Source organism: Tricharina praecox, assembly GCF_024521635.1.
Source record: "Tricharina praecox strain CBS 144465 chromosome Unknown BZA05scaffold_4, whole genome shotgun sequence".
Taxonomy (NCBI): Eukaryota; Fungi; Ascomycota; class Pezizomycetes; order Pezizales; family Pyronemataceae; genus Tricharina; species Tricharina praecox.
This window is the reverse complement of record NW_026250406.1, coordinates 1400905-1417587: the sequence shown is the minus strand read 5'-3', so window position 1 is coordinate 1417587 and position 16683 is coordinate 1400905. Positions and strand designations below refer to the sequence as shown.

At 55.3% G+C, this 16683-nt stretch overlaps 5 protein-coding genes across 5 annotated transcripts; 1 reads left to right on the top strand and 4 right to left on the bottom strand.

Annotated features, from left to right (window-relative positions):
* Positions 1-208: 208 nt before the first annotated feature.
* BZA05DRAFT_388993 (uncharacterized protein) lies at positions 209-1253 on the bottom strand. The gene has a single exon (XM_051482721.1). The coding sequence runs from the start codon at positions 1233-1235 to the stop codon at positions 237-239; it is 999 nt and encodes a 332-aa protein (XP_051342692.1). The 5' UTR covers positions 1236-1253; the 3' UTR covers positions 209-236.
* A 1238-nt stretch (positions 1254-2491) lies between these two features.
* On the bottom strand, positions 2492-4433 carry BZA05DRAFT_204306 (uncharacterized protein). The gene is made up of 5 exons (XM_051479533.1): positions 3958-4433; positions 3675-3900; positions 3562-3621; positions 3213-3506; positions 2492-3155 (listed from the first exon to the last, which is right to left on the bottom strand). Exons 1-5 carry the CDS (start codon positions 4290-4292, stop codon positions 2616-2618), a joined length of 1455 nt encoding a protein of 484 aa, XP_051342691.1. The 5' UTR covers positions 4293-4433; the 3' UTR covers positions 2492-2615.
* A 2005-nt stretch (positions 4434-6438) lies between these two features.
* BZA05DRAFT_388986 (uncharacterized protein) lies at positions 6439-7344 on the bottom strand. Its single transcript, XM_051482720.1, has 2 exons — positions 6907-7344; positions 6439-6835 (listed from the first exon to the last, which is right to left on the bottom strand). The coding sequence occupies exons 1-2, from the start codon at positions 7012-7014 to the stop codon at positions 6482-6484; spliced, it is 462 nt and encodes a 153-aa protein (XP_051342690.1). The 5' UTR covers positions 7015-7344; the 3' UTR covers positions 6439-6481.
* Positions 7345-8997: 1653 nt separating this feature from the next.
* BZA05DRAFT_204284 (uncharacterized protein) lies at positions 8998-9954 on the top strand. Its single transcript, XM_051479532.1, has 2 exons — positions 8998-9055; positions 9110-9954. Exon 2 carries the CDS (start codon positions 9205-9207, stop codon positions 9841-9843), a length of 639 nt encoding a protein of 212 aa, XP_051342689.1. The 5' UTR covers positions 8998-9055; positions 9110-9204; the 3' UTR covers positions 9844-9954.
* A 3804-nt stretch (positions 9955-13758) lies between these two features.
* Positions 13759-15677, bottom strand: BZA05DRAFT_204184 (uncharacterized protein). The gene is made up of 7 exons (XM_051479531.1): positions 15479-15677; positions 15048-15407; positions 14780-14984; positions 14408-14721; positions 14242-14344; positions 14022-14182; positions 13759-13920 (listed from the first exon to the last, which is right to left on the bottom strand). Exons 2-7 carry the CDS (start codon positions 15288-15290, stop codon positions 13882-13884), a joined length of 1065 nt encoding a protein of 354 aa, XP_051342688.1. The 5' UTR covers positions 15291-15407; positions 15479-15677; the 3' UTR covers positions 13759-13881.
* Positions 15678-16683: the final 1006 nt, after the last annotated feature.

Below are 16683 nucleotides of genomic sequence, written 5' to 3'. Positions count from 1 at the left end.
TTTGCAATTGTTTTCACTTTTCCGACCCGCGCTTCGGCAGAGGAGATTCGCCAACGACCGATTTTTCGCATGCGGGAGCCGGAGATTGGTATTTTGCCCATAATTTTGGGAATGCAACCTTTGGAAGACTAGAATTTCCCGGTCCCAGTTACCCGGTTCAAGGCAAAAACAGAAAGGTGTTCGGTCTGTGCGCTGATCGTCGGGTGCGGGGAAGTGAATGTGAAGTCTAGGATACACTACGATTGTTCGTCTGCGCTGGCACGCCTGATCACTTGGCTCATTTTCTGCAATCGCCGCCCCCTCGAAATCCTCACCTCACCGCGTGCACAGGAGGTGCTCGGTCGATGTCTTACCTGCAGCCTCTCGATTTCGAGATCACCCTCCGAAATCGTTACATCCCAACACCCCCCAACCGCCCACTCCCCACCAACCAGCTTCATCGCCGAACATCTGACGCAACACTCCACGGTACTCAAGATCGCACTCCAGGCGAACCTCTCTCCGCCATACCCTCCAATACCACGAACCGTTCGATTCCACTGGCACCGGAGAGCCCTTTCCCAGGCGAGCTGCCCGACGGGCGAAGATCGAATACCACACTCTGCGGTGCTGAGGACCTCACCTCCGGCGAACCTCTCGCCATCACCCTCTCCGCCACCGCCGACCCTTCGATCCCACCGGCCGTAGAGACAACTTTCCCTGGCGCACAGTACGAACGATCCGACACGACGTTCACATACAAGGGGACATCCAGCAACCGTGCCGTCGCGATGTTCACGAAGGCGTACTACGACATTGTAGTGAACATGGCGATCGCGGAACCCTCGAGCACGGACTCCTCCGTCGCGTCGAAGCACTGGCTCAAGCCGGGCTCGATGGAGATGTTGATGGGCATCTTCTTCCTGATCACAGCGGGGGTCCTGCATGCGGCTCCATGGCTCCTGCCGTTCCCCACGGAGATCGAGCGCACGCTCTGGCTTACCTGCTGTATCGGCATGTGTGTCCTCCCCGTGTGCTGCGCAGGAATTTCTATGGTCTGCGGATACCATCTGGCCGCATATGTAGCGTGGCGTTTCGGAATGGCGGTTATCCGGGTTGTTGTTGGATGTTTCTGCCGGAGCAATGGAGAGCGAGAGAGGAAGAGTTTTCTCGATTGAAGCCTTGCCACGGGTAAATAGCCGCCTGTATATAGAGCTCGATATATTCTGAAGAATCCCGATCCAGATAGTAGTCATAGATGCTGCGCTACCGAGGCCTTCATTTGGGCCATCGTTCTGACTGTTCTGCTTTTTTTACTCGCGTTCGAATAATGTGGATCATGAGACGATGATACTATTGATTCATCATTCCCGTGCTTCGCGCTGGGCTACGGATTCCCTCCAGATATACGCTCATATGATCCAGGGCACGATAACTACGTAGACCGCTGCTTAATTGCGGACCCGGGAGTCCCAGACGCCATCGTCACTCCCGTTACCGGTGTCATAAAATCACGAACTTCCGTGTGCCGCGTCACACGAGATCACTCTATATGTCTAGATTGTTCCGGTATCCGTTCTCTCACGAGGGGGCGAGAGGCCTCTATCCGAAGCACCCCAGGCTTCCCTCTACATATCCATTTCTTCCGGCTATGTCTGATACACTGTAAACTACGCACTTCACGATACCACCTTTTTCGACATTACCGAGATGCCTCAGTAGCGAGTGCTAGTCCATGACAGCAACCGGGGTCCAATGCGCCAGTTCGCCCTCACCCACAGGCTACGGTACCAGGAATAACTATAGTTACGAGCCTCGCGAGACGGTAGTTACCTAATAAGTTTGCAACGCCCAGGATATAGCATACAGTATACACTCCAGTTATCGGAACGAGCCTCCAATCTTGCTTCCCAAATAAAATAATGACTCGCGTCGTCTTGAAGTCTCGCTGGGGCTGTGCGGTCGCGAATCATGATGCATCAACAGCATGGTGTTGCTTTAACTTGCAGTATAAGGATCAGCTTTTGTCTTTCCAAGATTCGAGAGCAGGATCATCTTTCATAGTACAGACCAACCCAACCAGGCATAGCGTAGATTCTCCAGCAGTGGGGATTCCGGCGAGCCTCTCCCCTGCGTTATCTTATCGATCTCTATGTCCCGATCTTGTCAAACATCTACACCCTACATCGCGCTCCTCTCATTACGGTGGCAGAGAACACATGGGTTTGTACAAAATTCTCTGAAGTCGTACAACATATAGGCAGATTGCACGAGTCGCGCAGTGGCTTCTTGGCCCTCCCGTACGCATTCCTTCTTCTCATCTCCTACGATTCAAAGTTCTGTATGATGTATGATGTATCTAGGGCCGGTTGGATTTCTTTTACCTAATGGCCAGCCTTCCCACGGCGCACACTTCATCGTTCTCCATCCGCTTGTCGTTCCGAAACGAGTCGACAAGCGGATGGAGAACGACGAGTATGCCCGCAGTGGGAAGACCGGCCCCGATTCCAGCGCGTGACATTTCATCTCCAAAACCCGATCCGTACAGTCTTCAGCGACATAAGACGTGATAAATAGCTACCGTAACTGCCTACACTAGGTAAATTACTCCTGCCGCTATCCCTATTCCGCACGCCTCACAACATACCCGCCATCAGCCTCCCCGCCAGCCCCCCGTGCCCAGCGGAACGCGCATAATCCCCCGGCGTCTTCATCTTAAAGTCCCTCACATTAGTATCCGCGCCCTTCTTCACGAGCATGGTAACAATCTCCTCATCGCCCGTTCTCGCGGCATGATGCAGCACGGTGACACCCTTCAAATCCCGCACGTTAGGCGAGACGCCGGACTCGAGCATCATGCGAACGTTTGCCGCGTCCCAGCGGGTGACAGCGTCGATGAGGTCTTTGGTAGCCTTGGGGCCGGGCGGGATGGGCGTGTAGGTCTGTGTGGCCGAGGGTACGGGCGGCACGTCGTCCGCAAGCGACTTCAGCAGCGTCCGCAGGTGCGACAGGATCGTCTTGTAGGTGCGGTCGGTCTGGCTGTTGAACTTTACCATCGTGCTGTGGTCGCCGTCGACGGGGATTGCGGTCTCCTGTACGTAGGGCAGGTTCAGCAGCGCCGAGTCTGTGTCCACCGGGATTATGTAGTCGCCTGTTCGCGCTGGTCGGCCATCCGTCTTTTTCCCCGCCACAAGTCAGCAGGATCCGCACGGGGAGGCGCAGCGGGGACGAACTATGTCGATGGCCCTTGTCTTCTGCCGCTCGTAGAAATTGAAGATCTTGAGCCTGTCGGCAAAATGCCCAAACTTGGTGAGGTGCTCCGAGAGCACCGGCGAGCCGACACCGATGGACTTGACGAGCTCCGCGCGCTCGCCGTTGTTTTTGGCGTCGATCATGCTGAGGATGTCGTCAGTCGGGAGGCCGTGGTGCGGTGTACCGAAGAACATGACGGCTTTGGTGGCTTGGTAGATGGAGTGCGTCTCCGGATCGTCATCCCATTCCAGGGCTTCTTCGGATTTGACCAGCGCCTACAGGATTGCAGATTATCAGCCCAGACGGAGTTGCGGAAGAAAATAAGTATACCTGTAAAGTCACAATACCGCCAAAACTATGTCCGATAAAGATCAGCGGCCGTCGTTTTTGCTATGCCGATCATCAGCCTGTATCACAACCTCTCACTCGCACTCGCTGCGCACCTCCGGGGTAGTCCGGGCATTTTTGATCTGCTCCAACAGATCGATCTTGTAGTCGGCAATCGTATGGATCGAATGGTGTCCCAGCTTCGTGTTGTACCCGTACGCCATCGTGCGACACGTCGGTAGATCCTTCGCCAAGAAGTCTCGCAGCCACATCCGCGCGAGCTCGCCCTTCCCGCGCCACGAGCCGAAGGCGTGGCCGTCGAGCCCCGTGACCGCGACGATACTGTCCGTCGTCAGTCTACCTCCACCATCGGAAAGCGGTGGGCGGGGAGGAACTCACTCAGCTTCGATCCGCTTATCGGGAGTGGTAGGATACAGCTGCGTCAGCCCGTAGAACGTCTTATCGAAAGACAGATCTCCCAGGGGCGTGTCGATCTGAACATCTTCGGCTTTGCACAATGGGCCCAGGAACTTGGGCGCTTGCGGCGAGAATGTGACGAGCGCGGTGTTGGTGTCGTCGTCCGCGTGCGTGGTTGCGGGTGCGATCGTTGCCTCGATGGTTATGGCGTCGCACTCCTCAACCGCCATGGCGTTCACGAGCGCATCCTTGAGCTCCGGGAGGGTTGCGGACGAGGGGATGTTGCCTACGCGGAAGGTGGTGGGGCGGCGGGACATCGTGGGCGCTGGGGGGCTGAGGGCGATGTTTCGGTGGTGCTGGTGGTGGCAGAGCTGGAGATTGAGGATGGATGTTTCCGTTCGAGCAAAGCTCACTGATCAAGTCCTAATGTTTCGATTCCTCTGTCCGCACAAAACACTCGAGACCAAACGTCCGTGACGAAAACGAACCCCACTTCTGAGCCGCATCTCGTACTGTGCTACGTATTGCACACCCATTGGCCCCCGCGGTCTGCAGGTCGCAGGATGCAGGATGCATTATACAACCCTCATGTTCATCTGGTTACGATGTTTCCCTCGGTCTAGAACCGATCCATCGATCCATCGACCGTTTGCCTAGCTGCACCCCCGGAAGGCCGGAGTTTCGTACGCGCCTTAGTAGAGGCACAAGGCTAGTATATATAGGAGATCCATTGGACCATCTCGAAACGTCCTCGTTTGCACGTCCTCCGCGGGACCGACGATATTGTTCCGAGACCCCGTGGGGCGAATGGAGGCGGGGCTCGCAAATCATGAATGTCAAATTGATTGGAGGGCCAAGATACATACCGTATCGCTGCGATACGGTGCATATTCTGCATATCTGCGTCGGGTATTGCATGAAGCTGGGTCCTGAAGGTCAGGCTGGCCGGCCGGAGGTGACGGGTGCGAAGGAACTGAAGATCGCAGCTGAAAAATGGAGAGGGATATTTGCCTGATATAGCGGTGATAATGATACCGGTAATTGCCGTTGAAGGCTTGAGGAGTGGCCCGTCCGCGCGGGCAATCGGAGGTCCACACGTCTGCAAAGCAAGAAAACGCTGCACCGGACGGGTGACGTCGCAGGGTACGTACTTCTTTTTACGTACGGACGAGTGTTAGTTATGGAGATCGTTGTCTTGCTCGGATGGAAATACTTACCCAGCGATCCCCGACGCCTCGAATCACCGCTCCGGATCCGTCCGTAAATCCCACCCGCACGGCCGCAAAGCGGGACACCTTCTCCACCTCATCGCAACCAATCACGATTCACAACACCCCGCAGTACCGATAGCAACACCTCGCCAAAAAATGAAATCAATTAAAAATAGAAAAGAAAAAGAAAAAGAAAAAGAAAAAGAAAAGAAACGATTCTGCGGCCCTGAAAACTCTATTTTTTTAGTGGCTTGTCCCCGCGTCCCCGCGTCCCAGCGTCACCATGCAGAGGCGCTGGAGCTAACCACCGTACTGCTTCAACGTTACTCTATGTAGAGTACAGAGCGCGATGTCGGTAATCGTAGATCCCCGTGCGTACGAGCTCTATGTAATGCGCGGTGATGGTGGTGGTGGTGGATACTATCGCCGCAGAACACTCCTGGAGTATCGTGCAGGCGAGATTCTCGTGTTGTAGGCGTGTTTCTTCTACCTATGTAGAGTAGGTATGCTGCTGCGTTAGCTTCGACCTGATCAGCGATCATCTGCCACCTGACGATGGTAGTAACGTACTCGCCTGTGTGCGTACTCTAACTCTGTATCAGGAGCTGCCAATAAGTGGTGCCTCACCACCATTACGAATTATAAGCACTCGATACAATTAAATGAGTGAGTGGTTGTGACTAAGTTGTATGGGGGAAAAACTGGTGAGCCAGCACTTGCCCTCACACCCAGTACGATAGACCTGTACGTAGTGCCGTGTGCGTCAGTTCGGCGGTCTAGGAGGGGCTTCACAGCGCTGTATAGTAGGGTGCTGTGCTGTCCAGAGTGTTGACGTACTCCCGCACTGGGAACGGTGAAACGAAGGATGATGGCGAAGTTGAGGTTCTGTTCAACTTCAAAGGCCATCTTACAGTACATGGCTGCTCCGCTGCTTTCAACGCTCGGAACCACCCGATCTGGCTAGTCCGGCTAGCCTTCCACCTTATCTTATCTTATCGCTCGCCATGATCTTATCCACCGTCTCTATCACAGGGTGTTGGCGGGACGAGTGCATCATCATGCATGCAGACAGGGTCTGGTGGGGCTGGTGGGGCACAACGACCGGGCTTCGGAATAATGTCGGACTGTTGGATAACAATACTGCTACGATCAATGCCAGTGTGTAGGCAAAGCCTTACAGCTCACGTAGTGGAAAGACAGTTAGTTGGGGAAGATTCATTGTGTCACGGTCACGATCACCGGGAAAGAACGGCACAAGATTCAGTCTCAGAGTCTTTCGCGTGCGCACACCTCCGCTACATGACCCCTCTCTTCTGAAACTGCATTGCACCCATTCCTTCGCACTCACCGCACGGACAACTAGAACTTGAGGTTTCCGAACTTCTGCGAGCCTTCGCCGGTGTTGTGCAGCTGTGTGTTCTTGGTGTTGTCGTCGTGTTTGCTGTAGTCGTCGTGTCTGTCGTTGGAGTCGGTCCGGTTGTTGCTGCCGGTGACGTTGTTGCTGCTCCACGTGTGCGTGTTGCCGCTCTGGTTGGGCGCCGAGTTGTTGGAGTTGGCGGTGTCGGTGTTGTCGCGGCCGGCAGCTTGCTGCTTGACGTTGCTGCCTGCGGGAGCGGTGGCGGTGGTCTGGGGCATGTTTGGTTTGGGGTCTGCGGAGGGAATGGCAATGTCAGTGGGACTGCAACCGGCGAGGAGATGGAAGGGGGGTGTGGGTGCTTACGGTTGTTTGAATAGGTGGTTTTGGCTGCGGAGTGTGTTGGTTGCTTGGAGACTGAGGACTGTGAACTGCGAGTTGCTGGCTGAGGATCTCTTCTTCCTCGGGGATCATCGACGGACTTATACCCTCACCCTCATCGCCTCTCCATCCTCTTTCGTTTCCCCTCAATCTCGTCCCCGCATCTGTTCATCCCCTCACTCCTCCCTTCAGCCACTGCTTCCGTAGTCGGCTGTCGCACTGCCGAGTCCGTGAGCTGTCCCGTTCGTTTGCATCTCGTCCAGAGTGGAGGGAGGTGCAAACGGCGTCCACGTCGTTGGTTGTTCGAACTGCGGGGTAGCTGGGAGCTTGGTAGCTTGGTGGGGTTAACTATCCCTGCATGCACGCGCGGCGTTGGGAGGAGGCCAATGCGAGCTAGTATGGTATATAGCTGGAAGGATTGCGGCTTCTAGAAGCGCACTGCTAACTGCTGTGGGATTCGGGGGCCGGGCCCGATTCGGTCGCCTCAACGTTGAAACGTCCTCTGTTGCTACGTTTATGTATTGTACAACACGTCGGTCGGTCTCAACGCGAGACCTCAGACATTTATCACCACCGCAGAAATGATTACAATTTACTTCAACATCGCGGAGATACTTTGAGGTTGTTCAGCCTGAAGATCACAGGCTGCTTTGTGTCGTGAAGCTCATCTGCTCCACTCCCCTCACCCCGCAGTGAGCGCCGAGCGATATGATCCGCCATGGCTACAGTAGACTCCGTAGGACATCCGACTTGTAAACGCGCATCCGTACTGTATAGGAACCGGTGACAGGAAATGACACGCGGCCACTGTACTAGTACCTAGACCGCGTATCTCTCTGTACTGTATCACTCCTGCACTTTTACGAAATCAAGCCTCGCAAGACCCACATACAAACCGCTTACAGACGCACAATGCAGATATCCAGTAACTAAGACATCGTGAGTAGAACATGTCAATGCCTCTTCGGCTGCTCGGCTGTCCCCTCAGGGCCTCAAGTTTCAACTGAAGGCTGAAGCTGCTGCCCATGCTATTGCCGTCTCGACTCTGGAGAAGTGCAAACCCAAGACAGTCGACATCCAAACTTGCACGGAATATATGAAAATACTCTAAGATAGCTGCCCGGGCAGGTCTACACTGCCGGTATTAGAAATACTCCCGGGACTCATCGGCGTGGGGAGAGGCGGGGACTGTGATGACGAAGCCTCTTCGCCTGTACGTAGTACCACCACCACCACCACCACCATCTTGTACATAAATTGTCCAGCCTAGCATAGCATGGCATGACCCCGCCATTTCTGCCTTCAAAGTTCAAACTTCACTCCACCGTCGCTGTCGCCACCCCGCCACGAGGCCTGTAGTTACATAATACTTACATAACAACAGGGCTGTCAAGCGTCCGTCCAGTCCATCTTTGAGGTTGCCCGGCCCGGGACGGAATTAGTCGGGCTGAGGAGACCAAGGACTTTAGTCTTCCGGGCTGGAGAAATGAGGACGGATACCTTACAGGGCCCGGAATTGACTGGAACACTGGGACAATGCAAGCGGCGTGGCGCCACACAGCGGCACCGGTGTGCGGATGTGTTGCTGTGCAGCTGTATTTCACAGTGTCTTTCACGGTATTGAACCTTTACACCACCCCCGTTCCTACTTCCAGCACGTGTCTATCCCCTGAACCTGTTTGACGACTCTGAAAACTCTAATGGTAGCCACCGCGCTATGTACTACTGCTCTGCAAAATAGTAGTCAGCATAGCACGGTAGTGCTATTAGGTACCTATAGGTACCTGGCGGGTATCCGGGCATTTCATCCTCCGGACGGAATGGATCAGTCCTCTGGAAAGCCTGTCCGAGACGGGACGGGACTACGTTCCACTAATGGACTGTAGTCCGGACGGACGGTTGACAGCCCTGCATAACAATCGTCCTATATACGTCCTACTCTAACCTCGCTATCCCTGTTCGATCTCAACCTGCATTGCCAATCTTCCAGGGTCCCCGGGGATGTGCTTCTAGGATGTTTCCGATGGCTCCGGCTCCCTGCAGGCTGCAGATATAGAGTATGTAGAGTCCCTGCCACGCCCGCCCGCGGCTTTTGCACCTCGCTCGGATGCCTGCTGGAAACCTCTTTGCTACGGTATGTACTCAGAAATGCCCGTTCGACAATCTCGCTAGACCATGTGTGCCGCAGGCATCCGAGCCCTAAGGTGTTGGGGACGAATGTAGGTATACAGGCAGGGTCTGGTGGGGCTGGTAGGGTACAATTACTGGGCTTCGGATTTCGAAATGTCGGATTCTGCTACGATCGATGCCAGTAGGCAAAGTAAAACAGATGGAGTGGAAAAGCGGTCGGTTGGGGAGCCTTCATGGTGTCAAGGTCACTATCACTGGAAAAGAAACGCAGTCTTCTGGGGAAGTTTCATTAAGTCACGGTCACGATCACTCGGCACGAACGGCACAAGCTTCAGTCTCAAGTCTTTCGCGTCTTCTCAACTCCGCTACATGACCATTGCTCGCAAACTCCACCCCCACAGACAACTAGAAAGAAACGTCTCCGAAGGTCTGGTGGCCAGCGCCAGTGTTATGCAGCTGCGTGTTCTTGGTGTGGTTGTCATGTGTGCTGTGGTCGTTGTGGACATTGTGGGAGTCGGTGGTGTTGTTGGAGTTGGTGGTGTTGTTGCTACCCCAGGTGTGCGTGTTGTTGCTGCGGTTGGCGGCCGTGTTGTTGGAGTCGGCCGTCTCGGTGTTGTCGCGGCCCGCGGCTTGCTGCTTCACGTTGCTGCCGGTGGGCACGGTCGCGGTGGTGTAAGGCATTTTTGCTTGGGGTCTGGGGATTGTCAGTGGGACGGAAACCGGCGGGGAGATGGATGGGTGGGAGTGTGTACGGTTGTTTGGAGAGGTGTTTGGGCGGCGGAGGATGTTTAGGCTGGAGAGTGTTGGGGACTGAGGGCTGAGAACTGTGAACTGCGAGTTGCTGGCTGAGGATCCGTTCTCCCTTGGGGATGATCGGCGGACTTATAGCCCTTCATCCCCTCACCAGAGTCCATCCCTATTCCCCTCAACCTCGTCCCCGTACCTGTTCGTCCCTCATTCCTCTCCCCGCATTGCCCAGCCCCTCACTCCTCCCCTCACCCCCTCCTCCGCCGGTCAGTAGTCGACTGTAGATACCGTCTGATCCGTGACTTGTCGCGTTCGTTTGCATTTCGTCCGGAGTAGAGCGAGGTGAGTGTCGCGAACGGGTGGTGCAAACGACGTCCACGTCGTTGGTTGTTTGAACTGCGGGGTAGCTGATGGGTAGCTTGGTAGCGTGGTCATGGCTTGGAATGGTTGACTATCCCTGCACGCATGCTCGGCGGACGGTGGAGGCTAATGGGCGCTAGTATGTAAATAGCTGGAAGCATTACGGCTTCTAGAAGCGCACTGCTACATAGAGAAAGTAGAGTCTGGTGGGTTGGCTGGCGACAAGGCAGAATGATTAGGAAACATCTGCAGCTAGTCCATCCGTGGTAACCGGTACACACATCACCATAACGTGTCAGTGTGTCGTGAAGCTCAGCTGCCCCACTTCCCTACCTCCGCAGTGGACTCCGAGCAATATGCTGGCAAACTACCGTACATACACTCAGTAGGACCGGAGGACCGTAGGACTTCCGACTTCTAAAAGCACATCTGTGCTCTAAACGAACCAGTGACAGGACACGCCACGCAGCCACTGTACCAGTATCTAGACAGCGTATTCCCACCGTATCGGCACAGTAGCAGCGCAGAGGAATCACGCACTTGCGAAACATTGTTCGACTAGGAATTGTCGGCATTGTCGGCGATAGTTAGGCATCACCGCGCTCAGCTACTCTAACTCTACGAACGCAAGCCTCGCAAGATCTACATCTGTGCAATACATGACGCTTATAGAAGCACAATGCAAGTAATTTAGTAACTGGGACGTGGTGAATACATCCGACGGGGAGTCATACTGCCATAGCTCCAAGGCTGGCACTGCTGAATTAATGTCAGGGTACGTGCGACGCAGGGTGCATGTCCGAAAGCTCGAGCCAGCAACCACTCCATATCCGAGGCAACCTGCAATTGTCTGGTATCGAGTACATAGTTCAAAAGTCAAATTTCAATGAAGACCGCCGTGTTGATAAGGGATTATGCACATGATACACCGAGCCAGTGATAGGTACAGACTACGGTACGTTATCGGGGGGATTGGCGAGAATTACGTCGTCACAGTGTCTCTACCATTTAGGCTGAATACTCGTATCATACTTCGAAAAAACAAAATCTCCACGAGTCCAACGACGTCAGAACACCTACTAAGGGGCCGTTTGAATGGCCTCAGTTTTCAGTTCCAGTATTAGAGCGAAATTCAGTTCCCGGACTGGACACCGAATTCTGTCCAGTTTCAGTTTCTGGAGAACTGTGAGATTAATAGCGTGTTTGGCAGTTCTCAGATTACTCAGCCATAAGTCTGAATAATAGGCTTTACCAGAACTTTAATAGTGGACACATTGTGGCCCCGCTTTCCCTGTAAAGGGAGTCCATGGTTGAAGTTAAAATGCGATACTGAGTGGCGGCAGAGAAATGACCTCTCGAGGTTAGTACCAGTTCCGTCGCTGGAGCCGCACAGTTTCGGTTTTTTGAAGTTTTTGTGCCATTCAAACGGGGTCTCAGTTTTGTTTCCTCGGTTTCTCGAAAAACTGACAGTTTTCGCTAAAACTGAGGCCATCCAAACGGGCCCTAATGGGTACACGCATAGCGCTGCCTCTTCGGCTTCTCGGCTCCAATGAAGGCTGAAGATATTGCGTACGGTCAGTACATCTGCTATCGCCGTTGCGAGAAGTGCAAAGCCGAGCCGGTTGATATCTAAACTTCCACGCAATGTACGAGTACTCCAGTCTCGACTCTCCAGACCCCAGAGTCGAAGATGGCTACCCGCACAGGTCTAGGCTACATGTTTTCTAGGTATATTCGGGGGACTCATTGGCGTGGGGATACTTAATTAGAGTAGGTAGGCGGGGTTGGTGATGTAGGAGGCTCCTCGCCACCGTCGACGCGAAGAAGCTGCATTGTCCACAGTCCACCCTGGCATGGCCTGACCAGTGACCCCGCGACTGCCGTCTTCAAAGTTCAAAGTTCAAAGTTCACCCCGCCGCGAAACCTCTAATCCATGTAGAGTACGTACCTCGCTATCCCTGTTCGATCGCAACCTGCATTACCAGGGCGCAGGATGTGCTTCTAGGATATTTCCGTCGTCTCCGGCTCTAGGCATCTGGCTAGGCGGTCCGGGGTTCGCTTTGGTACTAGTAAGTAGATCAGCGTGTCGGCGGATTAACCGGGGTGCGCTGGCGCTAGTCAGCCAGGGATCGGTCGTCGAGCGAACGTGATTCCGCGTTTGGGTCGGGGTGTGGACCGGTGGTCGACGAGTGACGAGTCGGCAACCCCTCGCGCCGTGGGTGTGGCGCCGCCCTCAGTCGCGTGCCCTCGGTCGCGAGCCCTCGGATTTAGTCCGCACGCCGGTGACTGCTCACATTGCCGAAACGTGTGCGGGTTTGTTTTCCCAGTTCGGACACCGGATGAGCATCTTGATTCCCTCCAAGCCGGTACATACAACGACTGGCCCCGAAGCCGGAACGTGGGGGAACTGATCGACGAGCCGGTGAGTGGCAGTCACATTCTTGCGTAGTTCTGGAAGGAAGACGGCAAAAGTGAAAGATGATGAAGAAGCGGAGGTTGTATGATACCCTTTCAACTTCGAAGAGCCATTTCGGACCCGGTTGGATAGGCACTCTTTTCAGTTCCAGTTTTCGAGCCAAATTCAGTTCCCCACCGGGCCGGGACACCGAATTTCAGTTTGGCAGTTTTCGGTATACTCAGCCATACGTCTGAGTAATAGGCTTCACCAGAACGTTAACACCTAGTAGACACATTGTCGCCCCACTTTTCTCTCTTCGCCATACCTCAGTGAACACCGAAGACACCAGCCCAGTACCTACCAACACCACGGTACCAGCAACTACCAAACACCTACACGGTTTGCAACACCAGCTCTCCAGCTTCGATCCGCGGCACCACCTCTCCCAACTGCCGCGCGCGGTACCAGAGCATCCTCAATACCAGACGAAATTCGGCATCCGCACCACCAGCTCTCGTGCATCCACAACACGCATTCAGCCGCACCCCCCAAATCCTGCAGGTTCCAGACAAATGATCCATCTGGCATCTGCCCGATTGGAGTTGAACTGTTGGTTGCGTTGTGCGGCAGGTACTACGGCCACTGGCTGAACACCTATAGGATGTAAACAGCAAGAGATCGGCAGGCATCCTGTTCTTCGACTCGACAACCCAACCGCGCTGGCTGTTTGCACGGCCAGAGATGGAGATGGAGATGGAGATGGAGATGGAGATGGAGATGGAGATGGAGATAGACTCCCATTTCCCGGGAGAACAGCACGTCCACGGAAATGATAGCCGTTCATAAATATTGTATGTACATCTGAAAAGCAAGAAAACAGTAAACACCACCCAAACGCCTCGAGCACGCAACCCACGCCCATAATCCATTCCCCACCGAGGCTGCCATATCCATTCCCGAATCCCCGCCATGGCGCCCGGCCAATGGCTCGTTCCCCGCATGTGCGGCCTGACTTCATATTCCTCGGCCACTCGGCACGCTGTCGTGATCCAAGTCCAATCCCGCGGTGATCGTCTCATGGGAGCACCTGCCCCATTCGCAGGTCACCACCCTTCGCAGCCTCGTAGCCCCGTAGCCTCGCAGTCAACCCCATTCCCCCTCCTCCCAAGAAATAAAAAATCAACGCCAATAAACCTCCCCAAAACCGTCATAAATCATCATAAATCATCATCAACATCAATCGTCGTCGTCGATCATTAATCACGCATAATACACTCTCCAATCAGACAAACCTCCCCCTCCGGCATCCACTCATCACGCACTGATCACGACCTATTAATCGCAACCGACAACAATTCCAGCAACTGTTCATCCCACCCATTCATTAGCCCCTGCAACATCTCCAATAAACCCCCTTACACCCCCACCCCTCCCTCACCGCCTCCCAGGTAAGTGTGCAACATACCGAACGATTCTTCGTCGCCGACGACCCACTAGCGAGCTGCTCATCGAGCTTTTTGAGGTTACAGTAGACCATGCCCTCGAGCTCTGGGTCTACGGACAGGCTGTGCACGAACTGCTCCGCGTCCGCGTTGTCGCCTACGTGCGATAGTTGGAATACCACCGCTATCCTTCTAATCAGTAAAAGGTGGGGAAAGAAGGGAAGGGAGGGGGGAGAAACGCACAAGAGCGACCGTACGCGCTGCCCGACGCGTTCGTAATCTCGTCGAGGTCGTGTTTGCACGAGATGATAGTGTTTTTGAGGGTGTCGAGTGGTTCTCTCGACGGCTGTCACGCGGGGCGTTAGCTGCTGCCCCCTATCTACCCCCACCGCTCTTCAACTCAGCTCACCTCTCCATCCGTAACAATAACCACCAACACGGGCGAAACCAGCGTATTCGCCCTCGCCTTCGCGAGTATGGGCTTAACGATTTTATGCCGTAGCACAGTCCCGATCCGCGTCGTCCCCGCGGGCGACACCATACGCAGCGTCTTCGCCACCTGCGGCTGCGACGTCAAGTCGTTGAACTCGCGGTCCTGATTGTAGTTGATGAAGCGCAGGGAGACGCCGGCCTCGTTCAGCCGAGTCGCCACCGGCAGGATCCGGTCGATCGTCTCTGCCAGCAGCGCGTTGCGGTTGCCGAGGTTCATGGAGCCGCTGTCGTCTGCGCTTGGTCAGTGGGGCGGGACGGGGGGGGGGGGGGGCGGGGGGAGGACACGGACCGCAGAGGATGATCACGTCGTACAGCGCGACTTTGGTCAGGTTGAAGGTGTCCGGCTGCGCGAGGTGCAGGTCGCGCAGCGCGGGGTTGATGTTGCTCGCGAATTTCCGCGCTTTCGCCTCCATGGTTGGGTAGTCGGCGGTGAACGCCGGGAGCTTCTGCATCATGTTGTGCATGTATGTGAGGAAGTCTGTTGGGGAAGTAGGCTGCGAAGGTCAGGTCAGTCAGCTCGCTCGGCTACACAGAGCACGGCTCGCGGGCAGGCTTACAAAGTGGTAGAAATGAAAGTTCTGCACGGCACGGTTGGAGTTGTCGATGGTTGTATTGTAGCTGCCATTGGTATTATGTGAGTTGATGCTTCTGCCGCTGCCGCCCCCAGGGCCATCTTTCTCGCTCGCGAGCAGCCGCTGCGGGTTCTGGAAGTGCCACAGCCCCACGTCCGGGTCGGCGCACTGCAGGTTCGACGACCCGATCGCCTCGACCGCGTCATCGCACAACTTCTCGATCTGCATGTCGATGATGATCTCGCGCTCGTGCGGGGGCAGCCGGTCCGCTTTCGTGCTGTACAGCTCCCCCAACGTCAACCGCACCGACTGCGACTCCGAATCTGGGTCCTCCGGTACGTAGATCTGCAGACACCCGGCCATTAACACGGTCCATCCAGCGCTCGCCACCTCCGGCACGGCATCAACATACCCACTCATCCACCAGCACCGTATTTTTCTTCTTCTCGTCCATTTCATAGACCTCGATGCGGCCACCCATGATGCCGCCAGGCAGCATGATCCAGATAATCAAGATAACCTTCTTGACCTGGTTCTGGCCCTTCTTCAGCCAGTTCTTCATGTCCTTGACCATTTCCTTCTCGTCGTGCGCGGCGCCGCCCTCAACGACGAGCGACGGCTTGGTCGCCCCCGGCGGCATCAGGTACACGTCTTGGATATCCCGCTTGCTGCCGCGATTGCTGCCCATGCCTTTCACGGAGGAGACTTTTTCCCGCACCACCACCGTCAGCAAACATCCACCGAGGGAACGCGAAACACGGTGGGTAGGATGGTAGAGTACGTACTAAACCCCACGCCGGTGACCAGCGCGTCCTTGTGCGCCTTCGTGATCCAGCCCTCCTGGACCCAGCGGTCCTTCTCTTTTTCCAGCCATGTCACGTGGAAGTTGTCGAGCAGTGGCGCGACCCGGATCGCGTGGTCGCGGATGCGCGCATCGGGGAGTTTGGATGCCCGCAGAGCCGGCGATGGCGGTAGAATCTCGACGGCGCCGGGCATGGCTGCGCTCCTGGGATGAGGTTGGGGATGGGGTTGGGGATGGGGTTGGGGATGGGGTTGGGGATGGTACTAGAAGATGGTAGGTGTGTGGGAACTGGTATGGTATGGTGTGGAAGAGCGAGTGGTGCGGAGGATTTGATGGGTTGGGTTGGGATTGGACGTGTGTGTGTGTGGATGGATGTGGCGATGTCCCTCAGCTGCTCATGCCTCTGCTTGCCTCTGCTTGCTGCTTGGTGCTGCTACTAGCTGACCTCGAAGGACGACGACGACGACGAGCACAGTGAACACTGGGGGGATCAAGCAGGTGGGAAGATTGGCCAAACTACATAGATATATTTCCTCGCGCTCGCGGCCTGCCGCCCACGAAGATTTTTTCTGCTCCTCGCAAGATCGATGCAGCCCAGAAGCGCAGGCCCAGTTAGGAGGATATCGCCCCGCCCGCCCCGACAAGCTGGCTGCTGGCTGCCGGCTGCTACTATGGCCAAGGTAGGGTGCAGAAAGAACTTCTTGACGCGTATGGGCGGGGGGTGGGGGAGCGAACTTTGTCCTTCCCGTGTGGGGGGACTATCGCGCTCGATAAGCACATCTTTCTGCCCATTCTCGTAGTTACAGTGTGCGCAGTGTA

Coding starts and splice junctions, on each gene's coding strand:
- BZA05DRAFT_388993 (XM_051482721.1), bottom strand. CDS start 1,235: ATGACTACTATCTGGATCGGGATTCTTCAGAATATATCGAGCTCTATA.
- BZA05DRAFT_204184 (XM_051479531.1), bottom strand. CDS start 15,290: ATGCAGATCGAGAAGTTGTGCGATGACGCGGTCGAGGCGATCGGGTCG. Junction 14,722..14,779: donor CGACGTGATCATCCTCTGCG/GTCCGTGTCCTC, acceptor GACCAAGCGCAG/ACGACAGCGGCTCCATGAAC. Junction 14,345..14,407: donor TTATTGTTACGGATGGAGAG/GTGAGCTGAGTT, acceptor CCCGCGTGACAG/CCGTCGAGAGAACCACTCGA.
- BZA05DRAFT_204306 (XM_051479533.1), bottom strand. CDS start 4,292: ATGTCCCGCCGCCCCACCACCTTCCGCGTAGGCAACATCCCCTCGTCC. Junction 3,901..3,957: donor GATAAGCGGATCGAAGCTGA/GTGAGTTCCTCC, acceptor GACGACGGACAG/TATCGTCGCGGTCACGGGGC. Junction 3,507..3,561: donor GCGGTATTGTGACTTTACAG/GTATACTTATTT, acceptor GCAATCCTGTAG/GCGCTGGTCAAATCCGAAGA.
- BZA05DRAFT_204284 (XM_051479532.1), top strand. CDS start 9,205: ATGTCGGATTCTGCTACGATCGATGCCAGTAGGCAAAGTAAAACAGAT.
- BZA05DRAFT_388986 (XM_051482720.1), bottom strand. CDS start 7,014: ATGATCCCCGAGGAAGAAGAGATCCTCAGCCAGCAACTCGCAGTTCAC. Junction 6,836..6,906: donor AACCACCTATTCAAACAACC/GTAAGCACCCAC, acceptor TTCCCTCCGCAG/ACCCCAAACCAAACATGCCC.